The sequence below is a fragment of the Heterocephalus glaber genome, unplaced genomic scaffold (assembly GCF_053883595.1).
Source record: "Heterocephalus glaber isolate CG9 unplaced genomic scaffold, H.glaber_assembly_v1.0 deba00000818, whole genome shotgun sequence".
Classification (NCBI taxonomy): domain Eukaryota; kingdom Metazoa; phylum Chordata; class Mammalia; order Rodentia; family Bathyergidae; genus Heterocephalus; species Heterocephalus glaber.
This window is the reverse complement of record NW_028258164.1, coordinates 15,320,662-15,343,212: the sequence shown is the minus strand read 5'-3', so window position 1 is coordinate 15,343,212 and position 22,551 is coordinate 15,320,662. Positions and strand designations below refer to the sequence as shown.

General features: G+C 42.8%; 1 protein-coding gene across 5 annotated transcripts in view; it reads right to left on the bottom strand.

Annotated features, from left to right (window-relative positions):
* Nucleotides 1–2,705: 2,705 nt before the first annotated feature.
* Xrcc2 (X-ray repair cross complementing 2) overlaps nt 2,706–22,551 on the bottom strand; it is a 45,153-nt gene continuing 25,307 nt past the window's right edge. For 3 of the 5 annotated variants that reach the window (XM_004860351.3, XM_087207823.1, XM_087207824.1), the window contains one exon: nt 7,845–14,550. In XM_004860351.3, the coding sequence (XP_004860408.1) occupies nt 13,829–14,550 (722 nt within the window). In that variant the 3' untranslated portion in view covers nt 7,845–13,828. Of the gene's footprint in view, nt 2,950–4,963; nt 5,024–7,456; nt 7,631–7,844; nt 14,551–22,551 lie in introns of those variants that run through there. The other 2 variants (XM_087207825.1, XM_087207826.1) reach the window with 1 other exon arrangement.

Genomic DNA, 22,551 nt, shown 5'->3' with positions numbered 1-22,551 from the left:
ATGCCCAAGCTGGGGATGGTGGTGCAGGCCTATAATCCCAGGACTTTGGGAGGCTGCAGCAGGAGGATCACAAGTTCAAGCCCAGTCTGGGCAAGACAGCAACTTAGCAAGACCCTGTCTCAAAGTGAAAGGGAAGGGGTTGGGGATGTTCCAAGCTCAGTGCACAGGCCCTGGGTTCAATCTACAGTACCAAATAAAATAAAGACAATAATAATGCAAACCAAGAGAAGAAGTGTTTTTGAAGGCACAGGGTCTTATTTCAAGAACAGCTATAGTTTGGCATGAGCCGACCTAGGGTGCATTCATCAAGACGAAGTTAGAAAGAAACATCTGATATCAAATTGGGGGAAACTTCAATTCTATTCTACAGACCTTATTCTGGACAATAAATATTCAAAGATTCTTTTTCTCAAGAAGGAAAAATCTGAGGGTGTTTGTGTGTCTGTTTGTATGTATGTATATGTTTGTGTGTCTGTGTATCTATTTGTATGTATATCTGTCTGCATGTCTGTGTAAACTTGTGTGACTACAAGTCTGTGTCTGCGTGTACCAAACTATATATGTTTATATGTCTGTGCCAAAGTGTGTGTTTGTGTGTGTGTGTGTGTGCCACTTATGCATCTCTGCCTCCACCTGACACAGGATGCAAAGTGTCACCCTGTGTACTGAACCACAAGTCTTTGTTTCCTAGTCCTCTGCCTGCCTGTCAGCTGCGGGGACTTTGGCTCACCTCCCAGTTTCAATTATCTGCTTCCACTGTCCCCATAAATTTACTTGCACCCATCAGAATCCGTGTCCCAGGGTTTGGCTTGGGCAGCTGGAGTCCCTTAGTCATCAGCTATCAGAAGCCACACATTCTGTCACCGACCTCCATACATTCATCACATTGCACAGCCTTCAGTCCCTGAACAAGCACAGCCATCATCTGCTCTCCTGAGCTCCCAACTCACTGGAGTCCTCTGACAGCTCCCCATTTGAAGGGTCTTAGCAAAACTGGCTTACAGATGGAAGAGGGAAAGAGGTGAAAAAGAAAAAGAGCCCAGTTGACGAGATGCCCCAGGTGAGAGCCAGGCAGAGCTGGTCCACTCAAGCCCCTTGTCCCTTCCTACCATAGGAGGAGGCTTCATTCCCTCAAGAACACTGCAGAGGGACAGGATTAACATGCCAATGTGACTGCCTGGAGTCCCCTCTGTGTCACCCACACTTCAAAAACATCGACAAGGGCCAGGGATTTAGCTCAGTGGTTTTGCAGCCTGCTGTGCAAGCTCAAAGACCCAAGTTCGATCCCCGGTACCAAAAAAAAAACAAAAACGTGGACAACTCCAGGCAGGTCAAGGGCCCAGGCACACCCACAGCATTACAAAGGATGGCTGTTTCCAGTATGCAGGGCTCAGAGCACATAGGTTGGGGAGAAGGGGGTGTTTAATTTTTTTTTTTAATTCTTTTATTGGTACATTTTAGGTATATGTTTACATTTATCATTGGGTGCTTGTACCTGTACATGATGTATCTTAGTTCTTATTTTTTTCCCCATTACTTGTGCACCCTTCACCCCCTCCACCCTTTCCTATTTACATAGATTTCATTTCCATTTTTTTTTCTTGGCTGTTTATTTTTAACTGCCAGAGTCACTGAGTATTCATTACTCCTGCAAGAAGAGTAATTACTTTTTTTTAGTTTCTTCAGAGAGGGTCTGGCTATGTAGTTCAGGCTATCCTTGAACTCACTATGTAGCTATGCAGTTGAAGGCTGCCCTCCAACTTGCTGTGATTCTCGTGCCTCAGCCTCCCCAGTGCTGGAACTACAGGCATGTCCCATCACGCCTGGCTATCAGTTTCATTTTGTTTGTTTTTTGGTACCAGGGATTGAAATCAAGACCTTGTACTTCCCAGGCAGGCAGGGCACCACTGAGCTACATCACCAGCCCTATTACTGTCATTTTATAGAGAAAGGGCGTTTAGAAATTAATGTTGGATTCTAGGTTCAAATGTAACACCTGGACTCCAAAACCACACGCTCCAGAAAAAATCAAAGTGCGTCACACTCAGCACGGTGACGTCAATGCTGGGCATCCTCTGGGAGGCAGTGTGAGCAGCAAGAAGCACCAGGGCTCTGGAGCCACAAAAAAGTGAGTTCTAGTTCTGATGCTGCCACCTTTCCGCTGTTTCCCTGGGTGAGTTCATTCCTGCTAAACCCAACACACTCACGTGAAAAGCAGGGAAACTCCCTGATTTAGAGAAATGGCACAGAGATTAGACAAGGAAGGCCCCATGTGTGTCTGGACTAAAAGGCTTCCATCGGGGGTGGCAGAAGCCTTGCTCTGTCCCCTGCCCAGGGGCAAACTGGGCACACAGAGTGTTCAGTATTCAGTGAGGACTGGGCTGGTTCCGCCAAAACAGTGGACTCAGGAAGTGCTCCTTTCTCTTCTCTCCAGTCTCTCGAACTTTATGGGGAGATATTAAAAAGGATTTCCCCCAAGCAATATCCATGCAGCTGGGCCATCAAAAGTATTTTCCTCCAGCCTGTAGCAGTACCCTCCCTCTCAGTAATTCAGTTATATTTATGGTCCTCCCTGGAACTCCTGCTGCTGAAAAAAGAGAAAAATGATGGAAGTTCTCAAGCTAAATTGGATGGCATGGTAGTCGATCAGTAACACACACACATACACATACACACATACACAAACACACAGAACACACAAGCAATTCCTTGTTTGGCTTTGCAATGTTGTTTGTGGGATACGAGGCACTGCATTATACAGAGAGCAACACAGAAGATTGTGAGAGATTCGAGAAATGGGCATCAGCTCTTGGAAGGACGCACTGTTCTAACCCTTGCACGGATTTCATCAGCACCCAAGGCTCAGGTTCCTCTTGAACAGGTTGCCTAACTTCTGTGTCACTTTGGTCATCCGCAATGTGGGGTTATAAAAATACCCTCATCTAAGACCTGTAGGAGTAATACAGAAAGCCTGAGGTCAATATTTCTCTGTAAAATTTCCAAAAATAAAATCCCAGATAGAGATACCCTAAAGTACATAATTTGTTTTTCAGTAAATCACTTAAATATATGAATTGTGTATCTGCAGTGTGTAATATAAAAATATTGACATTTCTGTGTATCTTTGAGCTCAGTACTAAGCATGGTGAATTAAAATGTAGTTTTTACTTGCAAGTAGAGTTAGTATTTGTGGTTTTTGTTTAGTCTACAGTTTGGAAGTATAGGCCACTAAACTGAATTTTGTTAACTGCTTTTTGTTAACTAGGATTTTGCCACTACTTTTGTTTTAAATTTTTGGTGTGTATACTCTGTATTCTGTGTAACAAAAGAATTTGCTGCCATATTTTATATTAAGATAAATATTTTCAGGACTTGTGAACATGTGTTTTTAACAAAGTTGATTTGTTTTCACACAACTTGTGGATGAGCATGTTTCTCATATTGTGACAAGATTATCCCAATATATATTATATCATGTACCTAATTTTGCCTATTTTCTTTCATATTAAAGCTAATATTATTTACATTAAAAAAAAATACCCTCATCACTGAATTGGGAAAGTTAATGATCAGCAAAGTCCCTTACCATCCCCCTCGTCTGTTTTCCTACATGGCCTACATTCCAGCGAGGTCACAGTGAAGCAAAGTAGCCAATACTCACTGCACTGAGTTCACTGTCTTTAGATGTGCACGTGAGCCTGGCATATGTGGAAAAAGAGGTCACAGGGACCCCTCCCAAGAATGGAACAGTGGAGAGGTGTAGTAAGGTTGCAGTAGACATTCAGTTCAGCCAGGGGCAACTTGAACTGCATAGCGAGACCCTATCTCAAAAAAAAAAAAGACACGGGGCCAGGGATTTAGCTCAGTGGTTTCGCCTCCTGCTGCGAAAGCACAAAGAGCCGAGTTCAATCCCCGGTACCAAAAAAAAAAAAAAAGACACTTAGTTCATAGTTCATAGCTTCCCTTGTCTGAACCTAAAAAATTAAAGACCCTGCTGAAGTTGGTTTCATCATCATTTTATACAGGAGGAATGCAAGTCCCAGAGAGGTTAGGAAATCACCCAAGATCACAGAACAGAAATTTGAATAGGTTCTCCTACTCCAAGCTTCATAATCCAAATGAATTTAACAAGCACAAATCAGATCAACTGTTAATTTTCTCAAGGGATATTTTTATATTGTTTTCCAGGTTTCATTTTGGCATTAATAACCAAAATATTTGAAGCACAGTATAGTAGTATGGGTCTATAGTCCCAGCTACTCAGGCTGAGGCAGGAGGATTACATAAAGCCAAGGGTTCAAAGCCAGTCTGGGCAAAATAACAAGACTTGTCTCTAAAAAAAAATTTTTTTAAATAAAAATAACCAAAAATGCTCTATCCAGCTATAGGGTTTCAGAGTCAGAGCAAGGAGGGTACTGGACAGGCAGGTGTTAGTCAGCCTTCAAATATTTCATCATATATTGCTGTAAAAAATGTTTGTCTCAAAGGTAGACTCTTGGGGAGGAGGTAGGAGGTGGGGTTGGGGGCTAAAGGAATTGAAAGTGATCAAGTTATGTTATATGAACTCCCTAAAACTAACATTACTATTCTGTATTACAAAATGCACTAAAAAAATAACTTTAAAAAAAAAACCTATTTTTGGTTTTTTGAGACAGGGACTATGTAGCCCAGGATGGCCTCAAACTCACACTGATCCTCATGCCTCAGCCTCCCAAGTGCTGGGCCAGGTGTGCGCCACCACACCTGGCTTTTTTTTTTTTTTTTAACTACCGGGGATCGAACTGGGGTCCTTGCGCTTGCGCAGCAGGTGATGAAACCACAGAGCTAAATCCCTGGCCCACACCTGGCTTATTTTTAATGTATTGCTAACATTTGGAAAGTTTTCTTAGTATTAACCTCTGCCTAGGGAGAGCATATTTTGGAGTTTCTCTGTATCCCTCATCACCTCCATCAGCCAACTCACCTTCCCCATCCACCTGCAGGGAGCACTGAGGGTCAGATTCAAATCCCAAACATGAAAGCACTGTGAGAAATGAGAAGAGCAGGCAAATGTCAGAGGTTGTTATTAATAACTCTTAAATTGAGACCCTAACGACCCCAAGCCAGAATAGACTGGTTCTTGGATTTAGAGGGTGTTATCCCACTTAGCCTCGTTAGAAGAAAGCTTTTACTGAAACCTGGGAATGGAGGGGTGGTTCGTGCCCAACAAGTTGTTTGCACCAAAGACTCTAAAAATTAGAGACTTAATATGTCAACAGAGACAATGAACTCAAAGCCAAAGCCCATCTTACGACATCCAGGGAAAAAGAAGTTGGAACAAAGGGCTTTAAAAAATCTTCCCGGCTGAAGGGTGTAGGAAGGTGCTAGTTGCCTTGGGGAACCTATTGGGGGTTAGCAGGGCCTGGTGACATCATCCTGAGCCCCCCTACTCCTGTGTAAAGGAGATGAGGTCATCCTGAGCTAATCAAATGGGCGGAGGAGAAAGGTGCCATTCAGCGCTTATTACCTCCCAGGGACAAAAGGACTGGATTCTGTTCATGGAAGCCAGGGGCTTAATGAATTCCACTAAATGAGGAGGGTGGAGGTAACTGTGTCATTACTGCCTTAATACCGGAGGAGCTGTCTGCTTCTTAGGTTGGCCCTCAGGCAACTCTTCCAAAAGTGATTCCATGTCTTTACAAAGCTTTCTGCTCTTCACTGTAGGGCTTTTCTTATTGCTGTTATTAAAAGTGGTTTCTGCGTTAATGAGTTTTTGGGGGGTCATTGGGAATGCTCATTACTGGTATGCAAACATGTTGGTAATGCCCTTCAAATTCTCCCTTGACAGCAGATGTCTGATCAGCTAGTTAGGATAATTTAAAAAAAAATTTTAACCTGAAGCAGATTATATTGAAAGGGTCCTGGAACCCCGTCTTATTTTCTTACCATACATCCCATCATACAAGCACACATGTGATTATAATTCAGGGAAGGCACTGTAAAAGAAGTATAAATGGCTGTGGAGGAGGAAAAGACCAAGACTGAAGTTTTTTAATATATTGATAGTGGGCTCAGAAACTGCTCTTGAGAAAGATGACTGACAGCCATTTGTAAGAGCAGTTGAAACAGAGACAAGAAGGTAGGAAGGGACAAGGTTCTGTGAAAATCATGGTATGAGAAGAGTAGGAATTAATGAAAGAGACATTTTTAAGATGATATACATGGAATGGCAAAAGAAAGAAAAGTTAAAGAGAACGCTGGGCATGGTATAGAGGAGCATGCCTATAATCACAGCTACTTGGGAGGCTGAGGCTGGAGTTCAAGGCCTGCCCAGACAACTTGGCAAGAACCTGTCTCAAAACAAAAATTTTAAAGGATTGGAGATGTAGCTCGGTGGTAGAGGCTTGCCTAACATGCCCAAGGCCTTGGGTTCAATCCCTGTACAGAAAGAGAGGAAAGGGGAGGGGAGAGGAGGAGGAGGTGGAGGAGGAAAAGGAGGAAAACAAGAAAAGGAGGAGGAGGAGGAAGGAAAAGGAGAAGGAGGAGAAGAAGGAGAGAAAAAGAGACAGGCTAAGACTTTCGCTTTCAGCTTGGGTGAAATTAACAAGATCCAGGCATTAGAGGTAGGGTGCATTTGAAGTGGGTTTGAGTTATGCTAGTTGAGGATCTGGGTGGTCAAGAGAGGACCAGCAGGTAGGCTTAGACCCCTGGCCCCATGACATTGTGTATGATATAGGGATGATATATGGTCATCCAAGTAATATAAGGGAAATATAATTCCCAACTACTAGATGTCCAATACACCAAGTTCGTGTTCTCTAAAATTGAAGAATGAATTTTAGGAACAATGGAGGTTAAGAGTAAGAAATAGTGAAAGATAATTTCTCAGAGACAGAAGGGGGCCCAGAAAATGGGTTGCTCGCAGACCCCACTTCTCAAGGGTTTTATAGAGCAGAGCCAGGTGAGGCAGGTACAAGGTGGGACAAAACTATAGTCAACCAATAGGATTATAAGTATGGTCACTTGGGTAATATTGATCCAATGGAAAATCACAAGGTGGGTATGAAGTGGGTCAACTAATAAGATTGAGTATAGTTGGTTAGGTAATACTGATTAAATGGCGATCAAATGGGGAAGCAAGTCACGTAGCAAGCATACATGGAAAGAACAAGGATTTTCCAGGAAGGAACGGGCTAAGGGAGGTTTTGGTCCCCCACCTAAGGTGATTGATGCCTATTTAGGATACCAATCACTGCTCTTCGTCCCTAGAGGAAGTATGTGGGTATAATCATCTTTGTCTTAAAGCCTAACTTTCAATGAATGTGCTTACAGCCACAGTTTTAATATGTTCTTATCCTCTGCATCTCTCTTGAGGGCCCAACCCTGTTTGACTGCCTATTTTAACTTGGCTGTCTACAATGCCAGGGCCCACTGCAGAGGAATATTTTGACAGCAGGTGCGAGGGTACAAGACTCACCCGAGGGCCTGGCCCAGGGTTCCACATGCTGGCTGCCATTTCCAGGGTTTCTACAGGAAGCACACAGGAAGGAGTGCAGTCTAGTGCAGAACAATAGTTTCCAGCGGGGTTGCTGCAGGCCCAGGGAGTCTGCGACAGCGCTGCGGGTTGAACCAGCTCCCAGGGACTGTTGGTCTGCAGGGAACACTTTGAGAAACACTGGCTTGGAGGAAGAATATAAGCTTTGGGTTCAGAGGAACCAGAGATGGATTTCCAACCAGCCTCTCTCTGAGCTTCAGTTTTCCCACATGGAAAATGCAAAAATAAACTACTGACCTTGTCATTTGTGAAGACTAAAGAATACACATGTACAGAACCTATTAACAATGAACACAGTTAATATTCAATGTGTGGTCTTTTTTAAATTTTATTTTTATTAGTCTATGTTTACAGTATATGTTTACATTCCTTGTATGGAGTTGGTACATGTACACAACACACCTTAATTCCTTTTTCATTCCCTTTTCCTCCCCTCCCTCCCCCCTTCCTCCATTTCTTGATCCCCTTCCCATGTGAGAAAGATCTGTCTCCCTGTAGGTAGGTAGGATGGTAAATGGTAGATAGGATGGTATAAGTAGGATAGCAGGTCGTTGGTAGGTAGGGAGGATGGTAGGTAGGAGGTAGGTAGGAAGGTACATGGCTAGGCAGGTGGACAGTCACACAGGAAAGCCAAAACCCGCTAGCAGTAGGCAGAAGAGGAGCCATGATGAGGAGCAAGGACACTTGTGTCCCTGAGCCATCAGCCTCAGGTGTTTGGTGCCTGACCATTAAAGACATAGCTAGGGGCAAGGGGCAGGAACTTTGGGGTGGGGCTGCCATCCTGGTAGTATGCACTGCAGAGAGTGACAGATACACACCTGGTGTGTCCCAAGGGAAAAGTGGGCTCCAGCCTGTCATTGGCAAGACTTGTTTTTCTGGACAGGGCTTGGGGTGTAGCCTGGCACTTCAAAGAGTATGGGCACGAAATGGACAAGAGAAAAGAGGTGAAGGCAGTCAGGCATAGTGGCACACATCTGTAATCCCAGCACTGTGGGAGGCTGAGGCAGAAGGATCAACAGTTCAGCTCAGGTGGCCTATTTGGTGATTTAGAGTCCTGAACCAAGTGTGGGGACATCCTTGGTGGTACCCCTCCCCCATTTATACAGTCACCTGCCTATGAAGCCCACGGTGAGTATAGGATCCCAGGGCCACCTATCATGCTGGGGTACACACTGGCAAACAGAAGTAGCCTAAATTTAGAAACTCTGTAGCTAGTTCACTAACTTTGGGAGCCTCTTTGAATAAAGAGAAGCTCCATGAAAGAGAAAATTGCTTTTCTCCTTTTTCTTTTGCTTTTTGAGACTAGGCCTCACTATGTAGCCCAGGCCAGTGAATTTACAGCAATTCTCCTGCCTCAGCCTCCCAAGTGCTGGGATTACAGGTATGTGATATCACACTCGCCCCCAAATGACATTCTAAAATGTTAAGAAAGAGATGTTTCTCCAAGGGGCTTGCCTTTGCCATGCCTCCTGTTGTCTCCCTCCCACCAGACTCAGGAAGGCATGGGATTTAGAGACCTATCCTGCTCACGAAAATTCAGAAGCTCCTTGTTTGGAATCTTTGGCATCATTTTAGGATTAAGTTTGAGATCCACAGGTTCACACTGGGCAGTACATCCACACACTCATGCACCGGTGAAACCTCTGCCCAGTCTGCCCTTTGAGCCCATGCTTGTCAGGCAGCGTCTGCAACCAACACCAGGAGGCAGTGTTGCCCAGGGGTCTGTTCGTAAGGCCATGGCCAGGTTTTTCCCTCCAGCTCTGTCTGCTTGCTGAAAAACTTTTTTGAGCCCTTACTGCAAAAAGGTGAAGGGACATTTTAAATCATCTTATCCCAATTTATATTAGCTTTATGAGGAGCAACATAAAAGGAAGTGCAGAGGTACTTCTGGTTGCCCTTATGCCGTCGTTAGCTTGGTCCCTTACACCATGCAGACTAAGGCCAAACAGGTCTGGCTACAGGACCGACTGAAAGAGATCTTTGTGAAATGAGGGGCCAGAGATAGAGAGAAGCTTAGATTTTTTAAATTTCAGGTAAACTCAGTGCAATAAAGCCCAAGGCACTGGCTTTGATTATAAGGGAAGGAGGTTCCTGTGGCCTGAGGCAGCTTTCCTGTGGGCAAAACAAAGTAGCAGTGATACTGACAGAAGCTAGAAAGTCTCCTCCCAAGGCTGCCACGCGGCTTCCCAGCAGGTCTGGGGGCAGTTCCAACCCTGCAGGGGCCACAGGAAGAAGCCCACAATGTGTGGCTCCTGCAGATGTTCACTGAGTTCCTAAGGTAATCATAGGAAGAGGCAGATGTCATCATCTATGTCCAGAAGGATATTACAAATGATGCTAGGCATGGTGGCGCATACCTGTAGTCCTAGCACTCTGAGGCTAAGGCAGGAGGACGGCCATGAGTTCCAGGCCAGTCTGGATTACACAGTGAGTTCAAGGCCAGCCTGAACTAGAAAGGGAGATCCTGTCTCCCACAAAAGGCCTTGAGTGCCAGGTTAGAAAAAGTGGATTTTAACATATGCAAATCAAGAGCCAGTTTAAAAAAAAAAAAAGAGCCAGTTATGAGTTTTAGAAAAGAGCCCAGAGCAGAGATGCAGGAAGATCTGCCTTATATAGGATAGGTGGAAGGAACACAAAGAAGGAAGCACTTTAGACAATTATACACTAAAATGAAGTCTCCTTCTAGGGAAGGTGGAGTGCAGGCTATTTGTATCTGAATTTCAGCTCCCTCACTGGGCCTTAAACAGATAACCCCACTGAGTCCCTTCCTTATCTTTTGTTTGGTTTCAGATTTCTGAGACATCTCACTACTTAGCCCAGGCTGGCCTTGAACTCACTATGTAGGTCAGCAGGCTGCCCTGGAACTCATGTCAATCCTCCTGCCTCACCCTCCCAAGTGCTGGGATCACCCCCATACTGGGGATTGAGCCCAGGATCTCACACATGCTAGGCAAATGCTCTATCACTGAGCTACATCACCAGCCCTTTTATTTTGAGACAAGGTCTCAATAAATTGCCAAGGATAGCCTCAAACTCTCCAGCCTCAGCCCAAGGTAGCTAGGACTGCAGCCACATGCCACTGCACCTGGCCGATATATAATATTTATATATTTTTAAAAGTTATTTTGATTTTTAAAGCTTGCTTTTCTAATTCACATGAGTGTCTAATTGTCTTATTTATGCAAGTGAAATTCAGAGAATTTAGATGCGTGAAGCTTTGAGAAGGCAGACTATCCAATTATCAAATGCTACAACAGCAAGACATATGCAATATAGTAAGATGATTCTGCTGGTAGAAAAAGCAAACAAAAGACCTCTCCCCAAAAAGAATTAACTTGTTTTATTTCACTCAAACCAAGCTTACTACTTTGCAGGTTTTTCTTTGGTGAGAAATACATACAATATACATATTGTTGTTGTTGTTGTTTGAAACAGGGTCTTACTATGTAGTTCAACATGGCCGTGAATTCACTATGTAGCAAGGCTGGTCCTGAGTTTTCAACAATTCTCCTGCCTCTCCCTTCTGAGTGCTGGGATTACACGTATGTGCCACCATGCTTGCATATATACGGTATTTAAATTCCATAATTTTTTTTTAATTCCATAATTTTTAATCCCAAGGATAGTTAAAGAGATTCAAAATACTTTAGCAAAGGCTGAAGCAGGAGAATTGCTGAGTTTGAGGCCATCCTGGGATACATAGTGAGTTCAAGGCCAGCCTGAACTACAAAGGGAAACCGTCTCAAAACACCACACCAACAGGCATGTGCCACCACACCCAGTGCACAATGTGTCTTTTAATGAAATAAAATTTTTGCATTTAAATATAGTTTGTACTTTGTATTTTTCAAAAATCATTTTAATCTAAAATCTGGTCCTATAAATCTCTCTCACACACCTGAGTTAGCAAAGAACAGTGCAAACTCAGGAGCAGAAGCTTCTGATTTAAGGACTAAAACAAACATCACCTGAAGCATCTCCCTTACTGCCCTCCACCCCTCCAGGAACCACACCCCTGAATTTTGTTTATCTCTTTGCTTTTTATGAAGCCTTTAAAAATATATAGTTTACTTTTGCTTGTGTTTGATCGTAATAAAAATGGCATTCAAACAAACTACATCACACAAAATATTTTAGCCAAAAAATGAGTTGCGTGGTCAAAGGTGGGAGAGGTACAGGGTTGGAGAATATAAGCAACCACTGTCTTGAAATTCCTTTTTTTTTTTTTAAGGAAATGAGAAGTATCTTTATTTTCATTATTGTGTTCCCCCCTCCCTGCTGGTAGTGGGGATCGAACTCAGGACCTTGTGCTTTCGAGGCAGGTGCAGTGCCACTGAGCTAAATCCTCCGCCCTGTCTTGAAATTCTTCCAGAACTATGTTGCTTAGGAGAGTTTGATTCATTCAATGAAATTATAGAAACTAAAACAAGGGCTATTTGAAATCCACAGAAATTCCAGCTCAATCTCAGTTTTCTGAGTGCTTAAAAATGAAATTTGAACAATTCAGTATCACATTTCTGCAAAATTCTCAAAAGGAGGCAAAAGCAAGTGTCACTGGATAAGTTGCTTGTTAAAGTTGTACGAGAAGAGTCCATGCAAGGCATATGCCTGTAATCCTAGCATTCAGGAGGTTGAGGCAGGAAGATCACTGAGAGTTAGAGGCCAGCATGGGCTACACAGTAAGACCCTGTCACAATAAACAGTGGTTATGAGAGGCAGGGAGAACCTGTATGTTTGGCTTTTTCTTTATGCTCCTCTCCTTGAATATTTAAGTCCTCTTTCAGCACAGTGGGAGATATTTTCTACAAACATCACCCCTGCCCTGAAGTTGTCAATGATTAGGAGACATCGGATCAACCCCGGAAACACCACACTGGTGTGGTCTGGGTGCTGTGATCGCCTCTGCCGGGAGAAGTCGGAGCCCCATCCCTCTTTGCCACGGAAGCAGCATGAAATTCCCAACAGGCCCTATCCAGAGCCAGGCTGGCTCGGATGAGAAGGAAAGGAAAGCAGCCTGCCCACCTTTTGACATCGAACCACATCCTTCCAGCTGCCAGCACCTTGCCGGGTCTCTGACACCCCTGGACCTGTGGCCCACTTGTCTGCCAATCCCACTGAGCCTCCTTCTTGGCATCCTCTCTGGCTGCTCACCCTGCCAGGCTAGAGTTGCATTTAGTTTGATCTGTGACTCGGCTCTGATCCTTCCTATGAGGTGGCCTGGTGCCACCTAACCCTAGCTTGAGATATGGTCTGTCCACCCCAGGACACCAGGTCAAGAACAAGCCTGGTGATGCCTGATGGCGAACCTCATTACTTTATTCTTTCCATAGACAGACATTTGCTTCAGGGGAGAAATGACATATAATGCCAGAAATGGGGTTGCCCTTTAAGGAGAAGAATGTCTGGCCCACCTAATTTGGGGGAAGTTTCTTTTTTCTCCATTGTTCAGGTGAACTATAGTTTGTGGATTAATTGGATCTTTTCTTCTACCTTGTCTGGCCATCTGCTTCGCTTCTCAGTTATTTACAAAGTTCTTTCATAGCATCTTTACCAATAAAATAAAAGAAACAGAAAGTGACATTAAATTTTAAAAATGCCCTGTTTTATTTACTATTAGTTTATATGGCAAAATATGCAACATTTTATTCTTTTGTCTCCTTTTTTTTTTTGAGACAGGGTCTCGACATGTAGTTCAGGCTGGCCTCAAACTCACAATGATCCTCCTGCCTCAGCCTCCTGAGTGGGTGCACCACCACAACACCCGGCTGGATTTGGATAACTTCTGAAAATAGCTGAGTGGATGAGGAACAAACCTTCCAATGAAAACAATTAGTAAAGCTACACAAAATTCTTGCAAGGTACTGAGGACAATAATAACACAATAAAGAATTACAGAACTGAAAGCTGGGTAAGGTAGCACATGCAGTTAATCCCAGCATTTGGGAGGCTGAGGTAGCAGGATCATAAATTTGGCTGAAAGAAAACAGAAAGAAAGAGAAAAAGAGAGAGAGAGAGAGAGAGAGAGAGAGAGAGAGAGAGAGAGAGAAAAGAAATGAAATGAAATCCATTCAGTGCAGAAATACTGTTATGTTAATCCCCCCCACCCCTATTTGACACTTTTTTTTTTTGGTACCAGAGATCAAACTCGGGTCCTTGCGCTTGCACAGCAGGCAGCAAAACCACTGAGCTAAATCCCCAGCCCCGTTTGACACTTTAGACTCAAACCACCCTAGCCTGTAAGAAACTTTTAAAGACTTGCACTGTAGCTTGCAAAAGACTATTTTATGACACATGTCAACAAAACTGAACCCCACTTTCTCCAATAACAAACAAATGGTTTTTTGCACTGTTACTTTTTGAATGGCATGACATTAATGAGAATTGTTTGTGGCTTTTAGGATCATCTTGTTTGGAGAAAAATATTCTCTGCTTTACCACTTGTTGCCAGGTCTTGCAGAGATAGGGTCTGTAGTCAACATCTGGTTCATGAAGACGCTGACAGGCCAAAGCGGGCCCTTCTGGTGAGTTCGAGGCTTTCTGCATTATACTCTGTGTTGTTGCGAAAAGAACCAAGCGATACTCACTGACAAGTCTCTCTAGGACCTGAGCACATTTCTTCAGAGTAGACTCCTGTGAGGTAACGCTCTCCCCTCCATTGACTCGGTCTATCCAGTAGAAAGCCGACAGGGTATCCAGAATCAAGACGCACAGAGAGGGGTGACTACACAGCAGAGCTTCTAGTGAGTGAAGTGTGAGCAGAAGCTGGGTGCTACTGTTACAACAGACTAAAAAAAATCTTCCAAGGCAGTGTTTTATTATTTCTTCTGAGCTTTGAGACAGTCTATGCTCAAGAATTGTAACAAGCCGAAGCATGTCAAAGTGGTAATCTGTATCGATAAATAAGACTTCTAGTTCCAGTCCACCTTCTGATTTTGGAAGTATACATCGTGCTGTTAAATGATAAAGCATTTCTGTTTTTCCTGTTCCCTCCGGACCATGAAATTCAAGAATATCACCTGTGTAAAAATTTAAAATGTCACTCACAGTGCAGCAGCACAAAAGCAGGTTACAAAGAAAAAGTATGCAAAAAGGTTTAGAAAGGCATATACTGGAAGGTGAATGAAAATCTATATCCATTTACCAAACTGGATCTGTATAAGGGATGATCAAAATATACAGTGAATGTTAAAATTTTTTAAAATGTATTACAGTAAGACACATTGGCACGAATCCTTCTCAAGATACTTCCCCTCACTTCAAACACAATTGTCCCATCATTCTTGCCACTTTCTGAAGCAGTTCTGAAAGTCATCTTTCCCAAGTGTCTTTACAAGGTGTGCTCAAAACTGGTAAATGTAGCTGCCAAGTGCCATCCAAATGAAAGGCAGGCTTGTAAAACAACATGACACTGTGTCCTCACCCACCTTACATACCAGACTTCTGGCTCCTTCTCAAAGTCAAAATAACCATGAATGGTAAATGTTTTGAATCAATTCAGGACATCAAGGCAGCCACGACAGCGTAAGATACTCATGAAAGAGGACTCCAGAACTGCTGACAAAGTGGCAAGAATGATGGGATCAGTGTGTTTAAAGTGAGAGGCCAGATTCTGCAGGGGATTCATGGCATGTCTCATACTGTAATAATCTTTAAAAATTTTAAAACATTCACTGCATTTTTTATATTCCATGTATAGGGAAATACAAGTAAGGAAATTATTATTTCATCTCTGAGTAAGGAGTCCACCTTTCAGTATTTTGTTTGTTTTTTGTGGTGCAGGGGAATCAAACCCAGAAGCTGGGCATGTTAGGCAAATGCTCTACTACTGAGTACAACCCCAGCTCAGGAATAAGCTATTAATGAGCATAAAGAAAAGGTTTTAGGGGCTGGGGATTTAGCTCAGTGGCACTGCACCTGCCTCACAAGCTTGAGGTCCTGAGTTCGATCTCCAGTACCTAAAAAAATAAAAAATTTTTAAAAAGTTTTAAAGAAGAGGTTGAAGAGCTGGGGATTTAGCTCAGCGGTACTGCCGCCTGCCTCCCAAGCGCAAGGTCGCAAGTTCGATCCCTGGTGTCAAAAAAAAGAGGTTGAAAGGACAGCAGAGGACTCTCCTGGGGCTGGGTCCGCAGGGGCTCACATTTAACACGGTGAGGCCTTTGAAAGGCCTGCTGCCCATGACAGCCCACATGACTCTGTGCTGATCACCCCATAGCCATCCTCTCCTTCTTCCTACAGCACAAACCCCAATTTGTGGGGGAAGGTAATGTATCTTTCTTAACAATGATTTTTCTTAGTTTTTCTTGTAAAGTGGGGTTAACAGGTAACAGTGGGAGCCACTGAAACACAACATGACATCGCTGCAGATCTCTGGGTCAGCATCCTACTCAGGCGTGACTTCTGCCCTTCTCCTCCCTGGTCCCTCTGAGGGCGGAGGGGCAGGAGGACAGGTGGGGCCCAGCACTTGGGAAGTGTGCCTGCCACAATGCCACTCTTGAGGCGAGCAGCCAAGCCTCTTGAGGGTAAGCCACTCAGGTGGGCTCCCGCTACCTGCCGGGGAGCACAATCTCTAGTCTGGTTTCTCATGCTGTTGAGACTACACAAAGTGACTTGACTTAGAAGTTTCACATGTTATAGATGATGAGGGCCCATGGCTCTCAGACTCTGCATGCCAGAAGCGCCCCTCAACTGGAAACAACTCCCACATATCCACACTGCCTTGCTTGGTTACACTCTGCTGTTGGGACATTGCTTACAAAGGTATCCGGCTGCACTATAAACTAGTTTCCTAGTATTATGAATCAAAGTCAACTACTGTCAAGTTTATTTATTATTACTGTATTATTATGTAGGGGTTTTTTTTGCTATCAGGGATCGAACTCGGGACGTTGCGCTTACGAGCCAGGTGGCAATTTTGTGGGTGTTTTCTTTTGGGGGGATCGAACTCAGGACGCTGAGCCTGCAAGGCAGGCGGCAGAACCACTGAGCCAAACCCCCGGCCCTAGTGGGGGGTTTTTTGAGACAAGATCTCACTCTGTAGTTCAGGCTGGCCTTGAGCTTGCTACAATCCTCCTGCCTCAGCCTCCTGAGTGCTGGGATCACAGGTGTACACCACCACGCTCAGCTGTGAACTTTGAAAGACTTAAAATCTTTCTATACAGGTTCTAATAACTCTCATTAAGGACAACACAAGTTGAATAAAGCAAACTGAGGTAATTAGCCCATTTCCAGAACTTTTCAAAATATATGCCCAAGGCTAATATTCCAATTCTTGCTTATCATTAATTTACGGTTGAACCACCTGATTGGAAATACCATGTTTTAAATGCTGATTTTTAGGCCCCAAGCAAATTATAGACTAAGAATTCAGTTGCTTTATTTCCTATCATTACTAAAAAAAACAACTGGATGTTGGAATATTCACAAATAAGAAATCTAGGGCACAAAGTTATAATTAGGAGAAATAAGTTCTAGTGTTCTATTACATAGTAGAGTAACTACAGTTAACAATAGCGAACTATATGTTTCAAAATAGTGAGAAGGAAGCCTGGTGTGGTGGCACATGCCTGTATTCCTAGCACTTGGGAGGCTGAGGCAGAAGGATCGGTGCAAGTTTGAGGCCAGCCTTACCATAAAGAAATGATGTTGAAAAAAAAAAAAAAGAAATGATGTTGAGGTGATGGATATGCCTATTACCTGACGATCATCACATAAGGTACATATGTAATGAAAAATCTAAATTGTACCCCATAAATATGTAAATTACACATCCATTAAAAAAATCATCAAAAGTCTAGCACATTGCCACCATATTATATAAGATCGTACATAAGCCAGGTGTGGTGGTACATGCTCATAATCCTAGCACTTGGGAGGCTGAGGCAGGAGAATCACCAAGAGTTTGAGGCCAGACTGGGATACATAGTGAGTTCAAGGCCAGCCTGAGCTTCATAATGAGACCCTGTCACAGAAAAAAAAGATAATATATAAAACTTCTGCTAATTTCAACAATATTACATACAATTTGAAAATCTAAATTTATATTAAAAATAATTTCAAAAAATGATTCCCGGGCCAGGGATTTAGCTCAGTGGTTTTGCCACCTGCTGCGCAAGCGCAAGGACCTGAGTTCAATCCCCAGTACCAAAAGTAAAAAAAAGAAAGAAAAAATGATTCCCGCCTCAAGGAGTAAAACTATCTTCATATTAACAATTGCTTATTAAAAGCTCTTGGCAGCAGCATAACCAGGTTGAGTCCCAACAACTATGGAAAACAAAGGCAAGGAGATAACTGCAGCCTAGGAGTTCGAAACCAGCGTGGGCAACACAGCAAGACCCTTTCTCCTAAAAGAGTTAACAGCAACCAAGACTACATAAAGCCACACGTTCAGATGACCTCTGCTGCTTATCACAGAGGCGCCCATGGGAGCCCTCCGCCTTTCACTGCACTGCACTGCAGAACAGTACACTTCACACATCAGGCGAGGAAACGTGAATGCAGCACCCATATCAACATCTGCCAGAGGAGGCTGAAAACAGTTTAGCGAAATCAAAGACACCATGGACCATACAGAAGCAAGATGGGGAAACCAAAGGCAGAATGTGCACATCTTCTGTCTCCTTTCCCCAGAGAAGCGGCCAGAAGAGGTTAAGCAGCAGCAGCTGACCTTCAAGTCTCCTGTGACCCCAACACTCTTGAGGTATGAAAGGCAAACTCTTGTCGCTCCCACACCACATCATGCTATGTAATTATTGGTTATTTGCTGCTTCTACTTCCTATCAGCTTAAGGTTGGGCCTTGAATAGTCTATTCCCAGCACAAAACACAGTAACTTCTCAATGTGCTTCATCAAATTACTTTCTTCTTGAGATTCTCTTGACAGACATCTAAAGAATGCAAATGTAAGTTCTCACTGGTGAAGGTTAAAGGCCCAGTCGACTGTAGAACGTGGCATTTGAAAAGGAAACGTCTTGTAGGAAAGTGACATGCAGCATGTGGCCTTGTCCCGAAGGTGAGATGGCCTGAGACCAAGGTTTGGCCCAAGGCACAGACAAGAGGCAAAGCATGAACAGCAACAGACTTCCCAGTGCAGGGCCCTCCCTCCAGAGGCCAAGCAGACTGCCACTTCAGTTGTCAGCTCTCCAGTCCTGAGAGGTAAATCCCAGGGACAGGCTGGCAAAGATGAGGTGTGACTGAAAATACAGTGAAGCCTAATTTTTAAATAAATCTATTACAGTAAAAGACACACTGGTATTAATTCCGCTCAAAATCCTCCCCTCCCTTCAAACACACTTCTTTTGTGAGTGTCTGGCTGTGCTGTCCTGGCTGCCACAATGTCCTGAATTGATTCAAGGCCCTCACCTTTCATGGTCATTTTGACTTTGGGGAAGAGCCAGAAGTCTCATGGTGCCACTTCAGTGAATAAGGTGGACGAGGACACAACTTTTTACCACCTTGCCTTTCTGTTGGGTGGCTCTTGGCAGCAGCATTCATTGTATTTTTTTTTTAAGTCACACCCTGTAAACATGAAAAGGACTTCCAGACTGCTTCAGGAAGTGGCAAGAACGATGGGATGTGGTAGTCCCCTGTGTCTGAAGCAAGGAGGTGTATTTGAGGGAGAATTAATGGCAATGTATCTTTATTATAATAAATTTAAACATTCACCATATATTTTGCTCACACCCCACATTCCATATCAAAGACATATAAGAAATAGATTTTACTTTTTAATCTCATTTCCCCCTTCAAGTCCCCTCTCTTCCCTATGTACTAAAGCTTTGTTTCCATTTTTTCCTTCTATTTTTACTTTTTTTCTTGTCCCTTCCTTCCTTTTTCCTTCCCTCCTCAGAAATAGAGATTTTAAACTCACATAAATATCCTGGCAAGAATTTAGTTTTCTGTGGCAACATGGATAGCACTAGAGGATGTTAAGTGAAATAAGCCAGGCAGAGAAAGATAAATATGGCAAGAGCTCACTCATATATGGAAGTTTAAACATGATCTCATAGCACAGAGCAGAAGCTGGGCATAGTGGCACTCGTCTGTCCGGAGCATCACAAGTTCAAATATTCTCTGGACAACTTAGCAAGACTCTGTCTCAAAATAATAAACAGCTAGACAGATAAGACAGATAGTCTGGGGAAGTAATTAAGTCTGAAAGTCTTGTGTTCAATCCCCATCACCACTGCCAAAAAAAAGGAAACCAGCATAGTGGTTTCCAGAGGCTAGGAAGGAAAAGAGGGAGAAGGGATAAAGAAAGCCAGGTTAACAGTTACAAAAATATAGTTAGAGAGGAAGACTAGATTCTAATGTTCTACAGAATGCTGGGGTGAAGACAGTTTATAATTTACTATATGTATTTGAAAACAGCTAGAAGATTTTGAGTCTTCCTGATACAGAGGAAATATACGTAACTCCCAAACCTGCTAGACATCCGAAACCCAAGTTCATGTTCTCTAAAATTGAAGAATGAATTCTAGGAACAACGGAGGTTAAGAGTAGGAAAAATTTAATGAGAGAAAAATACCTTCTGAAACAGAAGGGAGACCAGAAATGGGTTACCCGCTGACTCTGCTTCTCAAAGGTGTTTTACTGGACAAAGGCGGGTTCAAAGCGGGACAAAACTATAGTCAACTAGCAAGATTACAAGTACAGTCCCTTAGGTGATACTGATCCAGCAAAAAATCACAAGGTGGATAAAACTCTCATCAACCAGTAAGATTATGACAAGTATAGTCACTTTGGTAATACTGATTAAATTGGGAATCCCACGGTGGAAGCAAGTCACACAGCAAGCATACAAGGAATGAGCAAGGATTTTCACTAAGGGTGGGTCAGGAATCTTTCTTGGAAGATCTTGGTCCCCTACGCAGGTGATATATTAAGAATATCAATCACTGCTACTCATCCTATTCAGGTATGGTAATTTCTCTTTTCTTTTTTTTCTTTTTTGGCACCAGATCGAACTCCAGGCCTTTGTGCTTGTGGGGCAGGTGTCAGAACCACTGAGCTAAAAATCCCCAGCCCTTTTCTTAGTTTCTCTTCCTTTACAATGTTGGGCTTCAGTGAATGTATCTTGATTGTCCTCCATATTGCCTCTTGAGGGCTGGCCCTGTCTAACAGCCTATAAGATATCTAATTAACTTACCTACCTACAATATTCCCAACACACACACACACACACATGAACCAAGATACATCATGTAAAGGTACAAGATCCCAGTGATGAAAGTAACTGTACTGTATACCTAAAATGTACCAATAAACTTAATGAAAAAAAAATATTCCCAACACAAAGAAAGGACAAACATTTGAGGTGACAGAAATGCTAATCACTCTGACTTATGTGCACATACACTGTATACACATATCACAACACTCTATGTGTCATAAATATGTACTATTACGTGTCAAATAAAAGAACAAAATAAAAAGAGAAAATAACACTAAAAATTAGCTCTCAAAACAGCATGGTTTTTTTGTTTGTTTGTTTGGTACCGGGGATCAAACTCAGGTCCTTGCACTTGCACAGCAGGAAGCGAAACCACTGAGCTAAATCCCTGGCCCAAAACAGCATGTTTTGATGTATTTCTAGGTGTAAAAAAATATAAAAATATCTTACAGCCACTAGGATTTAAGATTCAAGATGGTTATGAGGCTGGAGAGAGCAATCTGAGAATAACTGACATAGAAATAACACCAAGCAAACAGAAGATTGTCTGTGATGGATGGGTTTGGACCTAAAATTAAGAATAAAAGGCCCAAAACGCAATTCCTGGTATTTATCCACAGAAGAGCCAGCAGAAGACAGACAGATAAAAGTAAAAAGTAACAGAAAAGTAAGAAGGGAAAACACTGCAGGAGACAAAAGGTTTCAAGAGAGGGAACTGCTAAATAATCAGTCCAGATGAAAAGATGGAGGGATGGAGGGCAAGGTCATTTGGCTGCCCCAGGGAGTGACCTTGAAGTGCTCTCGGCACAAAACTAAATTAAGGGAAAAAAGGTTTCCTATAATTGTGATATTCATTGTTATTTTATGGTGTACGACATACATTTATGCCTTCTGGGTGTACAGGTCTTCTAAGATACTGTTTATGGTAATAATCTTTTTTTGACTCAGGTATCTGCCTTTCTCTTACACTCTAGCTATTTGTGATAAGAGGTACATCTCGAGCCAGCATGAGACAATAATAATTTTTCTTAAAAACTTATGTGATGGGGCGGGGATTTAGCTCAGTGGTTCTGGCGCCAGCCTTGCAAGCGCAAGGTCCTGAGTTTGATCTCCAGTACCAAAAAAAAAAACAAAAAAACTTATGTGATGTATATGTTATGTATGTCACCGCACTAAGGGATCCTCAGATGCCAAACAGTCCAAACAATGTCACACACTAAAATTAAGGGCTAGACAGTATAAACTTCTAAGGTACATTTATAACCCAATATGTGCATTCTCTTTAGATGGCATCCTATTAAAGGATAACAAGAGGTGGTTTTTTTTTTTTGGTACCGGGGATCGAACTCGGGACCTTGCGCTTGCGAGGCAGGCACCAGAACCACTGAGCTAAATCCCTGGCCCAACAAGAGTTTTCTTTGTACCATTTAATGTCTTGTGATCAGATGGAAGTGTTTGACTAAGACTATTCTATACTAAGATGGACACTTAAGTGTGTTAGATGTCATCATGACTGTCAAGCTAAAAGACTATGTGTGGCTCTTCATCTTAAGTTCCTCTATATAATGTATAACTGTTGTCTGTTAACTTTCTGCAGAGATTCCATTACTAAAATAACCATAGTTGGTAAGAAATAACAGTCTTCTAACTGTGGTTTATACTTCAAAAGTGCTTAATGTCCAGACAAAATTATAATAGTTAAGCTCACTGCTCCTACTGCACTACTCATGTCACTGATCTTTTCTTCTGGGTGTTCAACAACTTTGGAGACCAAAACTAGAAAGGTAACTGGGCTAACAGGACAGCCAATATTTTGGCCCTAGCCCCTCAAGGTCAATAATAATCCAATG